Genomic DNA, 23,784 nt, shown 5'->3' on the forward strand with positions numbered 1-23,784 from the left:
GGGCCTGTTTCCCATGCTTGTTTCCATCTCTTAACAACCAACTGCTCCCCCTACCCCCCATGGCACATGCCATCTATTTCGATAGACTCCTTAAAGGTCAGGTCTCACATTGACCATATGTGGGATAATCAAGGAGCCAACAGTGAGAGAGGGGATCCCAATGAGACTGGGTCTGGCTCACACAAAATCCAGGAGCTGGCTTAAAGATTAGTTCCCAGTGGATTAGAAAGAACCCCCCAAAGTAGTTGGGCCTGTCACAGTTCTCACATTCATGGTTCCCTTAACTCCGAAGCTGGCTCTTCCAATTCCTTTCTCCCTCCATACTGCAATAGCTGCCTAGTACACCCCAAGAGAAAGTGACTTTATCCTCAACCTCGTGCTCAGAAATATGGTTGTTATAAATAGCTTAGCCTTGGCTGCTCTGCATCTGGTGAGTCGATGGGAACACGATAATGCCAAGATAATTTAGGGTAGAGCCAGGGAAAAAATTAACAAGGCTGAAAAGGCAGCCCTCTCAGGGGAGAGCCCAGAGCACCAGCTCCAAGAGACAGAAAACCTTTAGTCCACTTAAGGCAGCCTCAGCAGCACGCACAGACGTGAGCCCCTTTCGCATACTAGGCGTGGTGTATTATATTACTGTACCCAACTATTCATTCCCAGCCCTATAGAACAATGCATTCTGGCTTGTCACAGCATGACTTGCACTATTTCCTGTGAGAACACACTCCCTCCCACCCCCACCACCATTGATCTTGACATGAGATTTGTTTTGGTAAATGGATATACCGCCCATGTGTTTCCACCAGCTATTTTTTCCTGCCCTCTATAAGAACAGCGTGTTTGAGACAGGGGCTGCCCTTCAGCCTGAGTCCCGAGACGAGAAGATACATGCAGCACGCAGCAGGGTCGCAGCCGGCAACGGCAACCAGAGGTATGCGACGCGGGTGAAAACACCTGCTTGTTGTCAGCCTGAGGTTTGGGTCATTCCTCCAGCATGATCTGGCAAAAGCTAATTTGTGCCAGACGTCACAAACTCAGTGCTTATGTGCAAGCAAAGCAAAGCAGTGAGGCAGAAAGAATGTGTAAGACCGGGCGGGGGGGTGGGGGGGGGCTGGCAGAGCTGTGGCAGATGGGAGAAAATTAGCCTAAGGTTGGACTCCAGTACTAAACTTTGTCATGAGTTAAAAAATGCTGTTTATGTGGTTTAAACATCAGAGGCCAAGATTTTAATAGCACAGCTATTATTTACTATCTGAAAGCTTAACTCTTAAGAGACATGTAGTTAAAAACAAAAAATATAACCCAACCTCTTAATGTTTTTCATAGTCATTTAGCTTTTTAGAGATCTTTTAGGCACCAATCTCTAGTTGAGGAGGAACAATCTTCTGAAACTTGGCAATTACTCACATTTTACTTCTATTTTTTGTCTTATCTTACATGGAAGTGAAATTATTTAAAAGTTCTCTCCCAAAAAATTTTGACTTAGCTTCCCAAACATTAATATAAACTACGAAATTAAACCTAATCATACCTAACAAAAATAACTGTCTGTCTTAAAGAGAGCGATCCCTACATGAATGGGGATTAGCAAAGGCAACTGATTCCACAGAAATTTCATTTACTTGATTTTATTGTAACTGAATCAGGTCTGACGCTATGGAAACAGAAATAGCTTTGTTATAGAGAATCACACATTCTAATAGTTCTAATTTTCCCTTATAGGAGAATTACAAATATTTGCATATTACAAGAGCTGACTACATACTTTCGAGTTTATACATTCTGCCAGAGGATTTGATCATCTACCAGAAAAAAAGGAAGGAACTGTTCCATATCATCCATAGAGGAAATTGCACAATCCCAAGAATATGGGACAAGAAGTATTCTTCTTTGACCTACCAGTAGCAGATCCAATAAAAGATACATCACCACTCCTATGAAGAAATAAATGTGCTTCTAATGACATGAAAATCAGATTTGATTTTATATCACACATTAGGGCTTTTCCCTTGATGTGAAACTAGTAACAGCAGAGTAGCACTGTGGGTTTTTTTTTTTCTCTTTATTCTCAAACTGATTATTAATGAGAAAACACACGGAGCAGGTTCATAATGCAACTTGAATCCTTAGTCTTCTCTTTCCAACTCAAGTACTGGAAGATGACACTCTTCATTGTATTCTAGCCATCAGGTTCTCCCTTTTCTCTGCCTTTAGAGGTCTCTTCCAAAAGAAAACATTCTGCCTGACATTCTACATTACTCCTAATTCCCAGGTGAAAAATGAGAGAGAAGCGACATCTAAAAACATCAAGGGTTATATTTTTAAAAACAAGACGATAATTCAGATCTTATTCCTTTAATTCTTCTCTATATTACCACAGTAAAATATTTATCAAAGTCAAAGAGATTACTGATACACAATAATGACCCATGACTTTATGGTAATGGAGCTATCAACTTATCAGTTAAGTAACTGAAAACAAGTTCAAATGTAAAAGGTGATTCACTATTCTGTTTATACAATATTGAAACATCCATAACATTTAAATACCCAGAAAGTTCTAAGCAATATTAAATAATACCTGATAACTCTGAAATACTGTAACATCTTGAAATACCTTCAGAATGACCAAAAACAGATGAAATTTTGTTTGGTATAACTCTAGTTTTTTACATAAAACTATGTATTTTTAAAAATTGGTAATCCATGTTAAGATACATAAAACCCTTAACTGACTAGACTGTTCAATAAATAGAGCTCCATGTAGCTTTGTTGTTACAGATTAATGAGTTTATAATTCGATGAAACCCTTTCAAAAAGTTCTAGTCTATAAAATGACACGTTCAAATTGGTCCTATTACTAACAAAACTCTCCAAATTCACGTTTAATTCCTCTGAATATCATCTTTGAAGGGCCTGATTTGATTTCTGTCAAAATATATCACCAGTGTACCCTGCAGTCTCTAGTCTACGGGTTCTTCACGAGTTTCAGTTCCGTGTACCCCAGCACAGTGTCCTTCCTGTGAGATTCCCCCTAGAGGATTTTCACTACCAACTCTAATACTTTCCGTAAAGTATCCTGTTCTTTTCTAGGTTTGTAGTAGAATGTCAAATTAATAATGGCATGTGGTATTCCTGAGCATAACCTGCCAAAATGTAATAATTTCCTTGGAAGAAAAGCCATGGGCTGCAATCACACGTCTGAGCTGACAGACGTCCAAATGGATCCTATATAAAAAGAAAAGGTTTGTGTCTTCTGGAATATGAATGTCCACTTTTAATAAATTCAAACAGATCCCAACATAAACATCTTCAAACTTGATGGGTTTTACATGACTCATCATTTCATAGATTTTGGGCACCAAATCTCTGGACATAATGTAACCCAACCCACTGCAGTAGGGAGGAAACACCCTGAAGGGATACTCTTGGTATGAAATATGGGTTTTTTGGTAAAATCCTCTATAAGAGTAATTATCAATTAGAGGATAACCTGTGAAAAATTTCTCTGACTGGTTTAAATTTAAAAGATACTTCACTAAATTGCCAGTATTGATGAAAACATCAGTGTCTGTCTTCATGATGTACTTGGCATTGGGGCAAAACTCAGTTACCCACCTGAATGCCATAATCGTTTTCAAGGTCAGGTTATTATAAGTGTCTAAAAAATCTTGTCGTATTATGTCGCCATAAAGAAGGTGTTCATCCTCTAAGGATAATGCTAACACTTTGTCTTCTTGTTCAGCTTGTTGGCCTAATAAGAAAAATGTAAGAACCTCATAGCCCCACCAAGACTTTTTTTCACCCCAAGTAACTCGAATGGCCTGTCTGGCTTTCACATCTGAAGGATGTGAGGTCACCAGGATGACAAGAAAGGGGTTTTGATGAGAGCAGTTTGAATGCTCTCGAAGCGTGAAGTGAAAGTCTTGTCTGTAAATTGGCTCGTACTCATAGAAGTACATCCAGTTCACGCGCTCTATCACATTGTAGTGGGGCAGGCTGAGGTACCACATCACGAGGAAGCTCAGGATGGACAGCAGCAGGAGGCTCCATTTGAGGGATCTCAGTGACATCCTACTTAGAATGGTGGTTAAGAGGGCCAGGGCCATCCACAGCAGCTCAGAAGCACGTGAGGCTCAGATTCTGGAAGATTTACCAAAGACCTGGTTAGTAATCCACCATCCAAAACATGTTTCAAATGACATCTGATTATCTACTTAAGAAAGAGCAGAACAGAGCTCCAAACAAAACCCTGAATCTTATTAACTTCATTTAATGTATTTTAGTTTTTTTGCATCAAAATAAAGGTTAAAAACATATCCTTGATTATTCTGGAAAATTACTACTTCTTGTTTAATATAAATAACAGTTAAAATATGATTTCATCCGGAATGTCCAGTGGGACAGAAAGAGGTGAGTGATGGGAAGGAGTTTAAAAAATACATCTGCAATAAAAAAACAAACCCACAAAAAGACTGCTTTTCTTCTTTACCACTGTGAAAAGTGAAGGATTTAATGCAAGGAGATATCACCAGCAACGTGTCGAAATAAACCAAGGGGCTTTCTCAACTGTGTGATCCGATATGAATTCTAGCAAATCTGGAGCAAGAAAAACGGCAGCTATAATTATTCACGGTGATTTGCTGGTGTGAGAAGAGATAAAGGTAGAGAGACTCTTCACGCGAAAGGCAAGTCCTCTAAATACAAATAGATGAATCTGGAATTTTCAAATGCTCGGACTATGAAATAGCTTTTCCTTGCCCAAAACACTACTCCAGTCCCGTTTTTACCTCATTGGCTGAACTTAGTGCTCACTGTGAACAGCAGGCATTTAAAGGAAAGGCTAAGGGACTTCAGAGTAAGAGACATATCAACACCATGAGGGGCCCGCTGAGGAGGCTTCTGATGGTGCCCTTTCGCCCACAATCACCTGGCAAGAGGTCTCTTTGCCAAGGGAACCAAGATTTTGCTATGGAGGATATATGGTAATGTCATCATATGGGAAGGCTGTCTACCAAGAGTTCTACCTTGGGTCAATCTCAGAGCTTCGGACACACAGCACTTCTGCCTCTTAATACATATGATAAACGACAGGGTCTCGAGGCTCCTTGTCCTCTCCATCTGGCTGTATCTTACCTGCTATCATTATTTCAGGTCACAATAATCTTTCTTACCTTGAATAATCTTTCTTACCTTTAATGGTTTCTATATTTTAAATCACACAATGCAATGCAATGTTCTTGGAAACTTCTCAAGTTTGGTTTCATGTATATGTGTCTTGCCTCTCCACTTAGGTTCTATGTCCTCACTGGCAAAAAACATTTTTCTCACAACAAAATGCAAGACAGAGGGCAGGCTACCACAGGAGAGCAATGAGCACTGACTTGTCTGATATGGTATTTCCACTGGTATAAGGATAAAATCTAGGTCCGTGCATCCCATCCCCTGTCCGCCTACCCTGTCACTAGCTGTCCATAGCCAGTTCCTGGAAGACCCTGGAACAGGATGGACCCAGAATGAGAATTATGGAAGTAATTAACATCTTCTTACATCTCCTCCTCACCTGGCTACTAGACACTGCACAACCCGAGGGAATTCCATTTACATATCAGCCATGGACACCTCGTACACTGATTACCGGAGCTGTCAGATGGCAGTTTTACGTCTCATTCTAACAAATCAGCACATTAGAAGAAATTCTGGACAAATGGAAGGAAAGTGTCCCGAATAAGGACAGTCATTTACAACTGAATGTAGGCAATGGAGCCCTGTTACTCTTTAATAATGGGAAAAACTCAAAACAGCAAATCTGATCATAAAAGTTACCTTATATGCATTCTTCAAGCCACAGTTTCTAAATGTGAAAATGTGACTGTGGTTATGATATCTACTGCTTTTGAGACCACGAAGGAAATGAAGCAGCAGCAAAAAGAGGAAGAACTCTCTAGTTTAAAAGGAGGGAACGGCCTTTCAGGGATTAGCCAGAACAGACTTTAGGTTACCCATAACACGGTGGTTCTAAGGGCCAAGGGACCAGAATCTATACCCTCGCTCTTTCCTCTACCAACCAGGGAGAGTGGGCATGTTGTTTATCTCTGGGGACCTCAGTTTCCTCACCACTACACTGAAGATGTTAACACCGTGTAAAGCAGTGAAAATACGCGCAAGGCACCTGGCCGGTGCCGGCCAGTCAACGCCGAGGGGCCACCGCCGCCAGCTGTGTCCTGCCCTCGCCATCTTTTCCATCCGGTTCGTGTCTCTCGACTGACTTTTATTGTCAAAAGGGATTATTCTAAATAATCTTGATAAACTCTTACTACCTAAAGAAAAGTAGGTTTCAAAGCCATAAATACATTTCTATTTCTTACCTTCTTCTTAATTTACTTCTTCTGAGTGAAAGCCCTTCAGTTTCACCAATTGAAAGTAGCAGTCAAAAATAATGCTTGAAATTTCTGTAATACATATAAGAAATGTTAACAGCATTTATATATTGGTCAGGGGGTTAGAGGCCAAACAGGGGAAAGGATCCCTGTTCTCTTCTGAACTATTTGAAATAAAAAGTTATAAACAATACCGCTAATCCACAGAATCCAGAGGTCATGGCTTCACTGTGAATACTTGGTATTCAAGACTTAAAACCTACGTCTATGCTCTCTCAGCTGATCTCTTCCGTCGCTCTAGGACAGGTCCACTTCCCTGATAAAGAGCTCAGGGGTCACTAAAAGAAGTAAAACACAAAACTTCTAAAAGACACTTTGCTGGTACCCTCTCTTGAATCCTCTGTTCCCATGACTATTTTTAAAGGGACAAGCAGGAATATGTTCCACACTCAGCAATGTGGGTGTCAGTGTGGAAGAATGAAGGAGGCATGAGGTGAAAAGGAGAAAAACAGACTAGCCACAAACACTATAAAATATCAGTAGTTAATTCAGGGTGATGGAAATAGAGGCATTCTCTTACATCTACAGTTCTCTTTGTATTTTAAATTTATCAAAAAAGGAAGAAAAACATAATAAAAATGCTTGAATATCAGAGTTAAATGGCTCATTCTAAATCTTGGTTGCAATACTTACTGGTTGTATGACCTTGGGGAAGTTATTTAACTTCATAAAATGTTCTTTCTCAGCTATAAATGAAGCATCGCAATACCAATTCAGTTACTTACAGGTTTATGGGGAGAACATGGATTAACCAGTCAGCTCAGGGGCCCTCGGTAGTTTCTGAAATGCGAGCAAATGCACACACTATGTCACAGGGCTCAAACTGGCCTGGCCTCAAATCTGAGACTGACTCATGCTCTTGACAGTGGGAGCACAGGGCGGCTGGTCTCCCAGCACAGGCCTCCTTAGGACAGCTGGGCAGTGGGCTCTGTGAACCTGACATTGTTCTAAATCCCATAGCCCAGGGGAGGGACAGAAAGAACCATCGAAAAAGTAGGCTTTTAGAGAATATACTAACATTAGCCCAAAGTCTGAGGGCCAGACACTCCCAGCTATACATTTCATAACTCGGTCTGTGCCCAATATTCAAAGGAAGCTCCAAAAGTTGGGGCCGAGACCCCAACCCCGCAAGCTGCCCTGGTGCCGGAGGTCTCTGAGGTGTTCAACAACTGAGATTGGGCATAGAAAGAAGCAAAGTACAAAAAGGGTGCCAAATTTAGTTGCCATAATACAGGGACTATCTTGAGGTCATGGCAGGCAATAAAAACCTTGCAGGCCTAGAGGGCCTTGATCTTAGTTGGCCATAAGTGGCTTTGTCGGGACTGAGACATAATCAATGTGCAAACTGCAGAAGAAAGGGCACTGGAAGGGTGTCCATCCAGCCCTGGGAAGCCGAGGAGGAGTGGATCTCATGAGCCCTCAGCCGACACAGCAAGCCTCTCTCATGAAGGGGCTGCTCTCTCCTCCAACAATGGAGGCTCAAGCACTTGCAAGCTCTGGTCCTAGGAAAATCCACCATGATCACAACAGTGGAGCCTCAGGTCCTTCTAGACATGGCGAGAAAGAAAAACTAAATTTGACTAGATACTAGAGATACCTACTGTCCTGACCCATCCCATAGGCCTCTCTCCAATGCTAACTGCACAGTAACAGGAATAAATAGTCAGCCTAACATAATTTACTTTTCCCATTGTGAGACCAGGACTAGCAATGAAGTTCTCTGCCACACTCAGGACCAGGGTCCAGTGTGGAAAGCACCTTGTCTAAAAAATTGGGACCTAGCCAAAACGGGGGGGCAGCCCCCTTGCCCTCCACACAAAGGACATTTGTGGGGAACCTAAGGCTAAACCACTGTAGACAACCAGCCTCTATGTCAGGGTTTCCTACTAGCAGGGCATCTACCTCCCCGCAATCTGCTGAAAGTCAGCCCTCGAGGGAAATAGAAAGGGCCCAACCAAGCTTCATTAAGCTTCCCACTGCTATCAAATTACAAGGAATCAACAGCTGGGTACATTTACCTCAAATTAAACAAGTTTCTTATGAGCCCTCACAGGTTCCTCCAGAAAATAAACCGGAAAGTGCAGCCTATTCCTGTGAACCCATGGAAGATCTTAAGCTCTTGCTCCGGAAACTAGATAAGTCCACATGTGGAATCAGGGAACTTTTGTGTACCTCCAATTAACAAACTGCCATGAAAAAGTTAACTTCACTGTCAATTACCTCTACTATTAATTTTGACTTGTCTTTCCTATCTTTTTGCTAAATTTATATCTTCTAAATTGCAAGGCTTCTACCACTTCTACATGATGAAATGACCTCACGCGGTCGGCCTCTGGGGCCCTTAGGCTTTCAGAGTAGGCAGGGGCTCGGCTTTGAAGAAGTTACAGAAGACAGACCTTCCTCCCTCAACATCCCCTTAAGATTAAGGGAATAAAATCTCCAAAGGGAAATCACGTAGGGAGGAGGCAAGAAAATTGGGGTGTTAGTCGGGCTGCATTTGGAGACTACAACGTGCTGATCAGCCCTGTGGCCAGGCCAGGAAGACACCTGCAGAACAAAGGAAGGTTGGCTGAAGGAATGGCTCACTCCCTGAATATCACTTCCAGCTATATATGTGGGGGGCACTCTGATAGGGGATTAGCCCTGGGAAGCTACAGAACTAGTTCCCATCAAGACGATGCCAAATATAATGGCCCCACACACCTCTGATGATAGTCAACAGATTTTAAAAAATACTATGCTAGGACAATACTGCCTGGCTGGAGGTAAAGGAAATCTTATAGTCAGTTGGAAACTTAATTTGCCTTAGCTGACGGTATTATAATGCCACTTCCAAATAAAGCGTGTAATAGGGAAACAGGACAGAGAGAAATCCGTTGGCCAGATTCCCAGAGCTAATTAAAGCCTAGCAGGACCCAGAAAGAATCCAAGACTAAATAACCCCACATGGGTCTTATTAGATTTATAGAAACAAAGCCTATATCCACCTCCCCAGAAATTAAGAAGGGAACTGTATAATTGACATGATAAAGCCATCCTTCTTTCTCTTACATCTGAAAACAGGGGATCTGTTTAGTTACCTGGTCCCACAACCCTTACCATAGGTAAAAAGAGAACTCCAAATAGGGGACACGAAGAATAATGAGTGACCCCCAGAGCAGATAAGACAATACTATAGGCCTGCCACTTGGGCCGAAGATAAATCTTGGGGACACCATACCCCATTTACATGTTAAACAGGATTACTGACTGCAAGCAGTCTTCAAAATCATTACCAATGAGACTGGGAGAGCCCTGAGCCTCCAGGCACATCAAGAAACTCAGATGAGAAATGCCATCTACCAAAACAGGGGGCGCTTGACTATCTATCAGCAGCAAAAGGAGGCCTGTGTGGAAAATTCAATCTTACCAACTGTTGCCTACAGATAGACGACCAGGGTTAGGCAGTTGGGAGGAAACACCCTGAAGGGATACTCCTGGTATGAAATATGGATTTTTTGGTAAAATTCTCTGTAAGAGTAATTATCAATTACTGCTCTTGTCCCCCACGCTGCCCAGTGCTCTTCAGCTAACATGTTTTCCCATAGCTACCTCCCCCACCTCAAGGATTCTCCAGCTCACATCTGTTGATTGATGGGTTTCCAACCAACTAATGTTCTTCCTTATCTCTGTAGCTGTGAAGCAATAATAAGACTGTGTAAAACTGCTTGTTATGTTACAATTAGAGCTCAGCCTTTGGATAGGAATCCTTTGAGCAGATCCCGTCTCTGTTCAAGAATCCTATTATAATGGTGCTGATAACGCCAAGGCGGCAGGTTCTACAAGACAAACGACCTGTAAGACCAGTGGTCTGGAAATTCCTCCTTCCTGCAGCCCCCCCACCCCCACCCATTCGAAGCTCCCTGTCCCCATCCTGAGTAAAGAGGCACATGTGAAACCTCAGATAAAGGAATTATGTGCCCCTTGCATGGACATTGCAAGAGTATATAAACTGTAATAAATCCAACTAGAGCGAGCTTGTGCATGGAGTTGTTAACCCCACACGCTCCGCCGGCCTAATAAATTCTCCTTCCTCTCACAATGTTGTCTGAGCGTCCGAATTCCTCTGTCAGGTGTTGCTTCCTGCAACAATGGCAGCCAGCGATGGCCACCCCGCTGCCCAGTCCAACTACAGACTGCACCTATATCTTATCCACAGGTGTTTTAGCCCCAAAGGATCTGTGGACCAAAAAAAAAGTAAATGGGGAAGTATTCAAAGAAACAAACCATTATTTTTCATGGAGAGCTTCCCAGAGTTTTTACTATTAATGTACATTCTCTCAGAAGAGGATATGCTATGCAATATTTCTCAGATTTATCTGAACACAGAACCTAATTTCATTTTCAGAGTCTCTGGCAGGACCAGAATTCCATACTTTGGGAAATCTTGTCCTAGAATATCTTTGCATTCGCTGAACTGACAAACTAGTTTCTGTTTTGTTTTTTTTTTTTTGGTAACTAAAAATTTGAAATTAGTTTGGAGTAAAAAAATTTTTTTGAACAGATTGGTTCAGTTACTTTGGCAAATTTTTCATTGTTATTCACTAATGCTGAACATATACATATCCTATGATACAGCAACTCTGCTCCTAGGCAGAGCATTCAACGGTATGTACGTTAAGGACACCAAAAAAAGTTCAAGGAAGTTCATAATAGCACACTAGTCACGACATCTCCAACCTAGAAACAACCACAATAGAAGAGATAATTATATAACAGCACATCATACAAAATGAAAATAAACCATCTACAACCTCCCATAACATCATGAAGCATCTCTTAAACAGAAGATACATTATGAGTCGATTTACACGAAGTTGAAAAGTGGGCGAAAGTAATCTATGGTGATGGAACTGAGGTTACACTGGTCACCTCTGGGCAGAGGGAGGAAATATAATTGGGACAAGCTGGAGGGGGACTTCCTTGGGTGCTGGCCATGTTCTATTTCTTAACCTAAATGGTAGCTACAGGAATGTTTACTCCAAAATCCACCTTCTACCTTGTGTACTTTTTTGGTTTGTTATACTTCAATGGAAGCATAAAAAAGCTTGGCAATCCCACCAGTTATTTTGCATATCTGGTTACTGTGTGCAATCAATGTTGGCAGCTCAGCTGTCTATACAACATGCCAGCCCTGGGTGTCCCAGTCGTGATGAGAGCTTCGACAGGGGCTGCCAGGCACTATCTCATGTAGTCTTCAAGAGACCCCACAAATTAAGGTGCTTTAAAACATTTGCTGTTTGCATTTAATAGACAAGAAAACTAAGGCTTGGGGATAACCAGTAACTTGTCCAAAGTTGCAGGCTTGTAGGTGGTGAAGACATAATCAAACAGGACTCCAAAACTCACGTGCGTGGCCACTACCTTCCTATCCAGGGCAGTGTGCTGCATGTCCCCTGACCAGAGCTATTCTGAGTGGGTTTTAATTTTCTGCAATCAATGAACCTTGACAGAAACAGTAAAAGCAATCACAGCATCACCATCCTTAAATAAGGGACTCAGATTACCACTCTCAAAACCTGAAATGTGAAGTATTAACAACAGTAGTAGCTAATAAATTATCATTCATGAAGATTATTTTGCATCAAGAACATGCTGGGCAATCGGAAATACATGGTAGTGGGGCATACAGAGGAATTGGTTCCAATGCAAGGATTCCAGAGAAACAGAACAAAGAGTTACTGCAAAGATACGATTATTTACGCCAAAATAACCTGAAATTCTTTCCTGGGATGAAAAAATGTTGGTTATTTTCTGCCAAGGGAAAGTAATTTATTTTTTTTAAAAATTATATTTATTTTTAATAACATTTTTAAAAATATAAAATTTTTTTCTAATTGTAAATGTAATGTATGTATTCATTAGGGAAAATTTTGTGAATGCAAAAAGAGACGCACAAAGACAATAAAAGCTTAAAAGATAACAATGTTAATATTTTTAATGAAGATCTAACAAGTCTGTCTCTACAGGAATACACAAGCCTTTCTCTCATCTGCTGCCGCTGCCTCCTCCCATCCCTATTTCAGACACAATGGCTTCCTTTCTGATCCATGAATGTGTCAAACTCTTCCCGCCTTTGGGGCATCTGCACTTTCTTTCCCTCTAACTCAAAAGCTGCTTCTTGAAAAGCCTGGCTCTTCTGCCATTTCGGAGAGTTCTCCCCTGTCCTCCCAGCTCGAGTACTTGCCCCAGCCCTTCCATCACGTCCTGCACTATTCTCTCCTCGGCATCTAACACTACCTGGGCTTTTCTCTCTCTCTCTCTTTTTGTCTCCTTGTTTACTGTCTGTTCCCTTCACAGGAATATGAGGTTCATGAGGGAAAAGACCTTGCCACTTTGTTCACTGCCATATCCCAGGGGCCTAGCACACAGTAGGTGCTTGCTAGATATCTGAATTCTGTGCAAATGGTCTGGTAACGTGCTTTTATCCACCTAATGTATTGAGAAAACATTCCCAAGGATAAACTGAATCCAAAAGCGAACTTCCTAAATTCTGTTAACAAATGCTTATTTTTCTTCAAATATCTTTTAATACAAAGTCTTATTCTTACAGGCTAAACTGATTCTGACTATGTGTATCTTAAAAGGTACAGACAGAAAAAAACCAAAAAATCAAATTTCAATGAAAATCAAGCTTGCTAGATTCAGGTCATCCAAGTTACACGTTCTATTATTAATGACTAAACTACTGTCGATTGTGCAACATTCTGACTTTTCTTCTACACACACACAAATATTGCAAAGGGAGTGGAAACTGCCAAGTGCCTAAAAAGGTCCTGTGTGTACTGAGTTTAAGACCAATCATAATTACACGCATCAATCATGTCCTATTCCTTATAAAGGGGGAGAATTCTTGAGGAAATTTTCCTTAGTAGTATCCTCTCAAGCTGAATTCATTAATCCATAACAAAGCAATGTAAAGCTCTCGCCTTCTGACCCTCCCCTCCCCGCCCCGCCCCCCCCCCCCCCCCGACTGTATCAGAAACAAACACAATCAGTGATGTTTGATCATGACTCCTTTCTTCCCTCTTATTTCTTTACCCCGGTAGTTCTCAAGCTTTGTTGCATATTATAATCTCCTGGACAAGACGAAAAACTCTGGACACCAGGATGCACCCAGGACCAACTAAATCCATTTTGGAGGGTGGTGAGGCTCAGGTAGTACTATCTGTAAAGCTTCCCAGGTATCTCCAATGTGCTGCTCTAGATCCTCCGAGTGCAGTGCACAGGTACCACTTGGGAGCCTGTTAGACATGCAGAACCTCAGGCCCCAACCCAGACCTTCTGAATCAGAAACCATGTGAAATAACACATATTAAATGTTTAGGACGGGGGAGGCACACTGTAAGAGCTAAGTAGATGGTATTGCTATTATTATTAAAGTCGGCACTTCAAAAAACAGCAAGTGTTGGTGAGGATGTGGAGAAAAGGGAATCCTAGTACACTGTTGGTGGGATTGAAAACTAGTACAGCTGCTATGGAAAACAATGCAGAGGCTTCCCAAAAAATTAAAAATGGATCTACCTTTTGACCCAGCAATTACACTTCTGGGTATTTATCCAAAGAATGCCAAAACAATAATTCATAAAGATCTATGTACCCCAATATTCATAGCAGCACAATTATAATAGCCAAGATATGGAAGTGACCTAAATGTCCAACAAGATAACTGGATAAAGAAATTATGGTTCATATATGCAATGGAATATTACTCAGCATAAGAACCTATGCTGAGTGAAATAAGTCAGACAGAGAAGGATAAATATCATATGATTTCACTTATATGAGGAATCTAAGGAACAAAAATAATGAACTAATCAAAAAGACTCACAAATACAGTGAACAATCTGGTGACAGACAGAGGGGAGGGGGTTGGCGGGCTGGGATAATAGGGTGAAGGGCTAAAGAAGTACAAAAAAGGTGGCTAAGCTTCTGCAAACTGGTGAATACTTAAGACACAAAAGCAATGACCATCAGGAGCCAAGGGAGACTAAGATCACTTCCTCTGATGAGGCTGAGCCTCATTTTCTATAGGGTCCCTCTACCAGAAGATCAAAGGAAGCCTTAGGTGATATGCAAGAATTAAACCTCGCTGAAGAGGACAGGGCATCAAAAGGCCCTTCTGAACAAATGGAAAAATTTAAGTCCAATGACAGTGTCTACTGGATGGTTTCATCAGCTGATCCGTCAGAGCCAGTGTATTTTTCATGCAGTCATTTGTTCCACACACACTTCCCAGGCGCGTGCTGCACTGTGAGAATACAGTGTTGACCAACGCGCCCATCGGTCCGCCCTTCCGCTTAGGTTCTGAGGCTTTTAGAGCATCTCTGTCAACCTGACAGAAAATCTCTAGGGTTTAATCATAAGTCTGTCTTTAGCCTTTTCCTGTTTAACATTTTTTATCGAAGACAAATGAATGTAAGCTTATTCAATTTTGTAAACAAGAAAAAGCAGGAAAAAATAGCGAATTCATTAGAAGATGTAATTACAATCTAAAATGCTTTTGACAGGTTGAAACAGGGGTAAAGCAAGATGAGATCTGATGGGAGCAAATTTATTATCCTAGATCAGGGATCAAAAAAAACCACCACACAAAAGCAGGATGGAAGATCATTTAACAGCAGCTTTAAGGTTTTAGTTGAGTTTCAGTTTAATAGGAAGAAAAGTGGTGATGTAAAGGAAAAATTAGAGAATCAGGAAACAAGGATTTGAGTTCCAACAGCTGGGATGGTAGTAAGTCACTGAATTTTGAGTTGCTTTTCTCACCACAACACTAAGGGTTTGGGCTAGGATACCTCTCCGGCCCCGTCTAGCTCTGCCAGTACAGAGGATGTTCGTTTGGCACATTGCTGTGTCCCCAGACTTAGCACAGCGTCCAGCACATAGTAAGCACTGCCCAACTACTCATGAGTGAATGACAGTGCTAACAGAACTTCCACAACTTAATACTATAACGTGTCCCCTCCCTCAACACACGCAGACCAAAAGCCCTAATACACTCCTGGGTTCAAGAAACAGAAAAAACATCTGGGCAAAAGGGGTCATAATCTCATAGCCACATACATATTCCATTTTAAAAGGACCATTGACAAGTTAGATTGAATTCAGAGGAGGGTAATCCAATTGGTTATGGATTTGGTTTATCATCTCCCATGAGGACTAGATAAAATAATGGCTGAAGGAATTGGAGAATGTTATATTCTAGGAAAACAGAAGCTTAGAAAGGCATGGCGGATGCTTTCAACTAGTTTGAATGACATGTCAGTATTAATTTCTAAAGGCAAATGTAAGCCCGAAGATAAAAATTAGTGAGAGGATCCAATATATATTCTAGAATGGGCTGTTCCTCACACCCAATTCCACAGCCTTTTGAGATTCCTCAGCTGGGGACAAAGAGGAGAGCACCCCATCTCTGTACTCAGGAGTGAGCCAAGTGAGAAAGCAGCGTGACAGAGCAGCTTGTGGGAAGGGGCGATCAGATGGCCAGGCCCAGAGAAGTAGGAAAACCGGAACACAGCAAAGATCACACAGGTGAGGCAGAAGAGCAGAAGGCTGACTTGACAGCTGGAATTCCTGTCTGTTCTGTTACGAACAGCTTTCCAACTGGGGGAAACTTCATTCATTCATAGACCATTGTCGAGGCTGGGGCTGCAATGGGGAAGACGACAGATAAGTCCTGCCCTCAGGTTGCTGACACTCCATGCAGAGCAAGGAGGAAGGTTCACGACTCCCAAGTTTTAAACTACATGTAATGAGTAAAGCTCACCTGGAGAAGAGAAAGGGAGACCTTCTTGCACTAATGTCTCTAGACTGGTGGTCAGCCTCCACGACAGGGAGCTGAGTTTGCACTCTCACAGTGTGTGCATGCTCAATTAAAGTGCAAAATTATATCAGTTTAGAGAAAGGAACTATTTAATACCAAGAGTTAAGAGTCGATTATAATTTTTTCTCTTAGAAAGTGGGTAACTCCATCTTTGAAAACAAAGTCTGTTACCAAAATAGTAGTCAAATAGAACTCCAGATAAGAGACATGGTTTGAGCCCTGTCACATAGGGGGCAGGGGGCCGCAGACCTGTGAAATGTTTCAACAGGAACAGTGCTTCTTTATACCAACTTAAAAGAGTGTGTATGCACAGATTGGGAGTTTAGTTGAATTCTATGTTCTGGCCCAGAAATAGCCAAAAAAATTTTCTTAATAAAAAGCCAGATAGTAAATATTTCCTTTGTGGGACATTTGGTCTCCACCTCAGCTCAAGATTCTGTTCTTTGTAGTAAAAACAGAGCCTTAAACAATACTACACAAAGAGGTAAGGCTGTGCACCAATAAAACTTTATTTACAAAACAGGCTGCTAGTTGGAAGTACTTGTTCTAACCACATGAAATGGTATATCTCAGAATATCAATAAAATCTCCCAAAATCTCTCTGTTTCCTCAGGACCTCAAAGGGCCATGCTAGTGAAAAGGGGGTCCTAATGCTGGTAACATGTTTCCCACATGAAACGGTTCCTGTCGGGTAAGCAGGGCTAATAATTACTAACCTGGGTTATGGCTGCTATAAGGGGACAACAAAAGGCTTTGGCTTTCTGGTGAACTACCTATATTCAGGGTCAGATACACATAGGCTAGGAAACTCTGAGTATCTACTCTAGCTTTCTGTCTTTTATCCCTTGATTTATCAGAGCTTCGAGGGGTGCAAGTGATTTTCCTAGCCCAACCATCCATCCTACAGCCTCCCAGGGCCTTACCCTATAGAAGTTCTAAGGCTTCAATTCCCCTCTTCTAGATATGCCCCCTACAAATCTCCATGCTTGTACCCCATGCCCTCATCTTAACCTCTCCTCTAATTCACAATGTTCCAAAATCTCTGGGGCCGAACACAATCAATATTTATAATATGAAACCTTTAATTAAAACTGCTATTCATGGTCCCAAAAGAGGTATTTGCCAGCTGTTAAATGAACTGCAACTTTTGAATGCATCTGTTGTGTAAGTCATTTAAGAGCACTCCATTTGACCCCACATATATGACCTCATTCATGAAGCTATAAAGTAAGATTTTCCACCACACTGTGAGCAGAGATGAGCAATGGTAGCTTCAAGAGCCAGAGAAAAAAAGTATTATCTTGCCTGGACATTTTACAGTTGTGAAAAGGATAAAGGCATTTCCCAAAATGAAATTTTACCTATATCACCCAATGGTGGACAGAACAGAGAGACTGGGCACAGAATGAAGGCAAATAATTTGAGGGGGAAAGAAAAGAGGAAAAAGTGTCCACTGGAATATTTTCTTAGGGATAAAGAGAGCTGAGTGTGAACGTGAAGCTGAACATGGCCACCAATTAAGTTTATGTAGTTAAGTTTATGTAGTTATGTAATACCTGAGGTACCATGGTATGTTAAAAATATTCAACTTTCGAAAGTATAGGTATATTTTCCAAAATGATTTAGTAGACCTTAATTAACTCTTGTACCTCCTCAAATCCTTTGGGGAAATATACTAGAATACACAACAAAATGTGTAGCTGTGTAAATGACTCTTAAAATTTTGTAAAGGAGGCTATTATGGTCAATTTTAGCCAATTAGGATAATTTCTAAGTTAAAATAAGATGAACTTACCTGTAGGATTTCAGATGAGATCTAAAGCACTTGAAGTTGTTTTCTGTGTTCCATCTTTAATTAAAACAGATTTGCTGGGAACTACTGAAAAAGAAAAAACATATCTGAGTCATAACGTTGGACACTATGACATCTATAATCAATGATCTATGCTTAGCAAGCTTCTATGGAAGCAAATTATTACATAATGACTCTTCATTTTTGGTAAAGCTTTGATCCCCTCCTTCCTCCTTGTTCTCAAATCACTTCATGAATTTAATCTGGAATTATATCTGAACACTGTTTTGATAACAGACTTTATTTTCAGGGCTGGAATTATGACCATTTATTTGAATGAACTTCTAGTCTAGGAGAAACAAAATGTCATAGACTCTTATCTCGTAATTTTAAATAGTTCTCTAGACTGATCCACGTTTAATCTGCGCATTTATCAGGCATCAACACATTCTGAGGGCACAAAATCAGCGCCCTACCTTTGTCTAAGCCTCCTGGAGAAAGCCAAAATACAAACTTAATCCCAGTTGAAGACTGCGAATTCAAATCTTTTACCTCTGAAAACAGAAAAAAAAAAAACAAAAACAAAAAACACATGGTTTGGTAATTTGTTCCTTGGTAATAGCTCTTATTGACAAAGCAGTCACCTCCTAAATTACACTGGCACGTGTGCAAAATTCAGAGGAAAGAAAACCCTCTCTGCCCTGCAAGTCTCCCTCCTAGTCCAGCAGTGAGAAGTGGAAGGGAAGGAATATGGAATGCAACTCGTTGCTTAATGCTGGCATCATTTTTTACTGCTTGGGAAAGTGAGGCTCCAGTGCACCTTTAAGATTTCTTCTTCAATGCCTTGTATATATACGTACTCCTTACGATCACCTCTTACAGATTATGCTCCACTAGGGGTTTCCTCCACTGCCTGCCTAATTCGCCCATTCTCCTCCTTAGGTCCTATTTCTCCAATCCCTCCCCGTGAAGAACCCTCCCACAATTCGGCTCCCGGGCCCTTCCCCTGCTCTCGGGAAAGCGTTCGCCCCCGCCCTGTTGGAGATCCACGAACACCAAAACATCGCCTCCGTCCTCTCCCCGGCCGCCGCCGCCGCGGCCAACGCCCCCACTGCCCGCAGCTCCCGGTTCGTCTCCAGCGCTGCCCGGGCGACGGGAAGGCGTGGGCTGCGCCCTGGGGCAGAGCAGGGCCGGCGGGGTGCTCCCTTTCGCCGCGGCCTGGGTGCGCCCCGCGCTCCTCCGCGCCGCCCACGCCGGCGCCGGGCCCCTTCTCCTGCGCTCACCCGTGTCGAGCCGCTGCTCGTCGCGGAGGCCCCAACCCGAGGGAGCGGCTGGCCGCGGCGCAACCCCGGCCGCGCCTCGGCACAGGGCCGAAGGAGTGGGCGGCGCCGCCCTGTCCGCCGCCCGGCCTCGCCGCCCGAGTCCTGGCGTCCGGGAGGGGGGAGCGCCCAGGAGAAACGGGTCCCTGGACCGCGCCCGCCACCCAGCCCCGGGGTCTCCGAAGCCCCCAGCTGCCCCAGCGCCCCAACGCCCCAGCCTCACACCCACCTTCCGCGCGCGGCGCGCACCCACATGGAATCCCGGCGGCTGCCGACTCTCTGCCCCGCGCGCACACGCACCCTCCCCGCGGCCGGGCGCGCGCAGACCACGCGCCGGGGCCCCGAGCCCCTCGCTCGCTCGCTCGCTCGCACGCACGCGCGGGCCCCGCAGCCGTACGCGTTCGCCTGGCATGTTCTCTGGATCCTCGCCATCACCAGCAGTACAAGCACCGTGCTGTTCAATATGCATTTTACACCTGAGGCTGGCGTAGGTCAAGCGATTTAGTGGCAGACCTCGCGTAAAGGTTTCTGTTGAAGACTCGCTCCTCTTAGCCTGCTTGCAATGTTTCCAAGCTGAGTAAATGCATGCCCTCGAGGCATTCAGAAAGGGGTTGACTTTTAAAAAATCCTCATGAAGATGTCTGTGAAGGAAAGAAGAAATCTTGGGAAGTTCTTAGCTATTTTAGAAGAAATGCGCGTTCGCCTTCTAGAGTCCATGGCAAATGAAGGGTGGGAATACGTCGGGTTACAAAGATCTACTGTAGAAAAAGGAGTCCCAGGGTGTCGCGTGCTCTTGGGAGGTGCCTCTGAGAAACCTCCTTTGGTTTGGGGAATTCAAAGAAGGCCTGCCCCAGCCCCAGTGGTCAACCAACTGCGTAGAGTGGAGAGGGTTTAAGACATGGGAAATGGGTGCTTACTGTATGGGTTCTGGTCATACCAGTCTTTGGGTGGAGGTGGTTAAATTAATCCAGAAATAATATTTTTTCTTTCTCAGCACCCGTGGAAGGGTGCCATCTGCAAACAGTTCCCGATTCTGGCCGCTTGGCTGTGGAACTGCTTGGCTTCTGTATCACCATGTGAAAAGTTGAAAGAGTAGTTTAGTGAACGCTCATGCATACTCCTCCAAGATTGCACAACTTAACATGTTGTCATGACTGCCTTCTTTCCCTCTCCTAAATACTTCAGCCTGCATTTCCTAAGAATAAAGACAAAGACATTCTTCTGTGTAACCGTGTAAGAAACTTAACCACATCTGAGAAGTTCAATTTGATGATATCACCTAATATCTAGCCCATATACAAATTTCTCCAATTGTCGAAAAACAAAAAAGGTCATATATTAATGTTGTAGTTAGTGCAGTGGAGATTCGTGCATTGCATTCGTTATGTTTGTCTCTTTTAATGCAGAACAATCCTCTAGCCTTTTTGTTTCATGGCATTAACTTTGTGAAGAGTTTAGGGCAGTTATCTCAGAGGGTTCTTTCTTGAGTTGTCTTACTTTCTTTCCCTCCTGATGACACTTAACTTTTTCTCTAGGGCTCCCATTTCCTGTAAGCTAGAAGGAAGGTAGAGATGTTTGATTAGATGGCGAGAATCCCTCATCATTTACCAGGTGCTCTTCGTATTGCTCGCCATCGAGAAGAACATAATATTAAACACACAATATTAATTCTTAAATGCCTAATATTGGGTTGTCCCAGTGTCAGTGATCGCCAAAATCTGAAGTGTCCTCCAGATTTCCTTATTATAAAGTTCACTTTCCCTTTAGAGGTTAATAGTTTTTCTGTGGGGTGGAGACTTTAGAACTTTTTGAAGAAGAAAGTCTTAGATCTCTGCAAGGAGAACCGAGGTTACAGATCCATTCACCAAGGTGGGTAGAGAAATTATCTGGATTGTTCTGGTACCTACTACTTCAGATCGCCCAGTGGTAGATGCTTTATTAAATTAAATGCTAGCTTCATTCAAAGAACAGTAAGCTCTGGTCTCTATGGAGTTTGGGCTACTTTAGAATTCCTGTGGATAATTCTGGGAAAAGCAGTAATGTATTCTAGAAGGTCTTGTGATGCATATTTTAAGGTTCAATAAAATCCAGGAGGAGTTTCCTGTATTTAGCTGGACTAAACTCCCAGCTCCAGTCTAAAAACAGAAATAAATCAAGACTATGTAGTAATGTGTGTAATCTCTGCCTGTGGTCATCTGGTCTCTGGCTTATAGCATAGATATCTAAGGGTATGAGCTCATCCATTTAAGCTGTTTAATTCTGCTGGGCAAGAGCTATGTCAAGTTTACATAACAATGATCACCTCAACTCCTACAAAAGGACCCTAAAAGGGCATCATCTATTCCACAGACAAATATAAAGTTCTAAACAGACAGCCTGCATGCCCACTTCTCATAAGGGGAACACTTTTTAGTAAGGCTGTCTCAGTCAGTGGGTGGTATCAATGGATTTGTTTGCATCAGCAAATTAATGTTTGCTGTTGACCCTGCCAGCTCATCTGAATTTCAACAGAGTCAGCATTCTGAGTCCAAAACGGAAGCTGCAAGACAGAAGCTAGCCTCTAGAGTTTTGTAGCATCGTTTTGCTACATTCTATTGGTCAAAGCAAGCATAGGGCCATTCAAGGTTCATGGGGAAGGGATCAGGCAAAGACATAATCACTGGGAGATGAGGCTTACTGCTGAGAAAGGGAGACATATTTGGAAAGGAGCTACCAGGCCAAATGCAAACTCAGATGTGTAGCATCGATCATACTGGTCCTTTGCTCAAAATCATGTGGGTCTGGGTCACCTACTTAACTTCAAACCTAACCATAATCACCCATCCCCAATTGTGCCCCACACATCTGCATTGACTGTTAGTATGTATGGCCCACCATTTCTTTTAGTTTACAAATTCCTTGATTCAAAGGCTTCTTCCTTGTCACAGCCTTTCCCCACCCCCTTCCACCACCCCACCCCGCCCCCACCCCCGTAAAAGGGAAAAGAATAGGAGAGTTAAAGATGCATTTAACAATCAATTATGGTAACTTGAAAATTCTCTGAAACTAATAGAGGTGAATATAGGAGTTTAAATGGTTATACAAAGAACTGTGTTTGGATAGTAGCAGTATAAGTCCAGGTGCTGGACTGAGCTGGCACTGTATAAATATTCAAATTTAAATCATTATCATGATTCTTTTTCTGGTTCCTGCCCTGGCAGGTAGCTGTGCCCTTTGCAAAGGGTAAAGTGATCCTTGCTTGCTGATACCTTTATCATAGCCATTCTTCACCTCAACTTGGCTGACAGTTCTCCTCACTAAGTAGAGAAAGCCCATTGATAACAAAACGAAGCAGGCTCCATTGCAAAAAGATTAATACATGGAAAAAATAGACCTCTGTCTTTGGAAGGATGCTGTAGGACATTGATATTATATTTTACAAATTCTGTGTTTTAGAAAAGTTATATTCCAATATCTGTTTTTAAAAATGTTTTGAATGTCCCATGAATAACTAGTGGATATATATATACTTATGACTGCCAAAAACCTCCCTAAAATGCACAGCCATGGAGGATTTAAGAAATCCTCCTAAATGAAATGAGCGAGAAGAGAAGGTCCAAAACCTTTAAGAGATTATTGTCTTTTGAGGCAGTCTCCTTGTTCTTTGTGTAGCATTTACTAGCTTGCGATTCAGTTATCTGCTGCTGCAGAGCAAACCGTCTATATAATAAAACTATCAGCTTAATATGTGTCACAGTTCTGAGGATTGGTTGGGTGGTTCCTCTGCGGTTTTGTCAGGGCTTACACGGTCATATTCAGCTGTAGCAGAGATTGGAAAAATTACATGATAATGCATATTTTAGGCTTGTGTCTGTCACATATTCTTCTTTGTTATCTATTTTATTTTTTTATATAAACCTTTAAAAAGCAAAAGCTATTCTTAGCTCAAGGGCCTACAGAAAAACAGGCTAAGGGCCAGATTTAACCCACCAGCTATAGTTTGTCAAGCCCTGAACTGGAGGGTCAACTGAGCTGAAGATCCGAGGTGGCTGCACTCACATGTCTGGCAATTGGTGATACGGTCCACTGAAGGCCACAGTTCTCCTAGAAAATCCTCCAGCAAGAGTCTCTCATGGAGAGAAGGATGTGGCTTCTCATCCTTCATATGCTACTTTGTCAGTCTGTGGAGAGCATCCAAGAGACTGGGAGTGGAAGCTGTCAGACTTTTTAAGTCATAGCTGGGGGAAATAAAACAAGGTCACTATGCCGTGGATCAGAGGAAACCATGAAGCTAACCCAGATTCAAGGGCAAATAGACTCCCTGCCTATGGGAGGAGCTGCAGATATTCTGGCTGCAGCTGGTGGATCTAAGTGGCAGATTTCTACTGGGTG

At 42.5% G+C, this 23,784-nt stretch overlaps 1 protein-coding gene across 14 annotated transcripts; it reads right to left on the reverse strand.

The window, feature by feature from the left end:
- Positions 1–1,612: 1,612 nt before the first annotated feature.
- On the reverse strand, positions 1,613–19,759 carry B3GALNT1 (beta-1,3-N-acetylgalactosaminyltransferase 1 (globoside blood group)). Of its 14 annotated transcripts, XM_016149233.2 has the most exons (7): positions 19,643–19,720; positions 18,571–18,648; positions 18,098–18,181; positions 7,166–7,220; positions 6,575–6,718; positions 6,369–6,452; positions 1,613–4,143 (listed from the first exon to the last, which is right to left on the reverse strand). In XM_016149233.2, exon 7 carries the CDS (start codon positions 4,107–4,109, stop codon positions 3,114–3,116), a length of 996 nt encoding a protein of 331 aa, XP_016004719.2. In that variant the 5' UTR covers positions 4,110–4,143; positions 6,369–6,452; positions 6,575–6,718; positions 7,166–7,220; positions 18,098–18,181; positions 18,571–18,648; positions 19,643–19,720; the 3' UTR covers positions 1,613–3,113. The 14 variants fall into 14 exon arrangements, with proteins under 14 accessions (XP_016004719.2, XP_016004677.2, XP_016004748.2 ...); XM_016149191.2 differs by lacking the exon at positions 6,575–6,718; XM_016149262.2 differs by lacking the exon at positions 6,575–6,718 and having other exon boundaries at positions 18,098–18,178; positions 19,643–19,708.
- Positions 19,760–23,784: the final 4,025 nt, after the last annotated feature.

The sequence above is a fragment of the Rousettus aegyptiacus genome, unplaced genomic scaffold, assembly GCF_014176215.1.
Source record: "Rousettus aegyptiacus isolate mRouAeg1 unplaced genomic scaffold, mRouAeg1.p scaffold_m13_p_4, whole genome shotgun sequence".
Classification (NCBI taxonomy): domain Eukaryota; kingdom Metazoa; phylum Chordata; class Mammalia; order Chiroptera; family Pteropodidae; genus Rousettus; species Rousettus aegyptiacus.

What these genes read in the sequence shown, in the direction of transcription:
- B3GALNT1 (XM_016149301.2), bottom strand. Translation starts at nt 4,109, where the DNA reads ATGGCCCTGGCCCTCTTAACCACCATTCTAAGTAGGATGTCACTGAGA.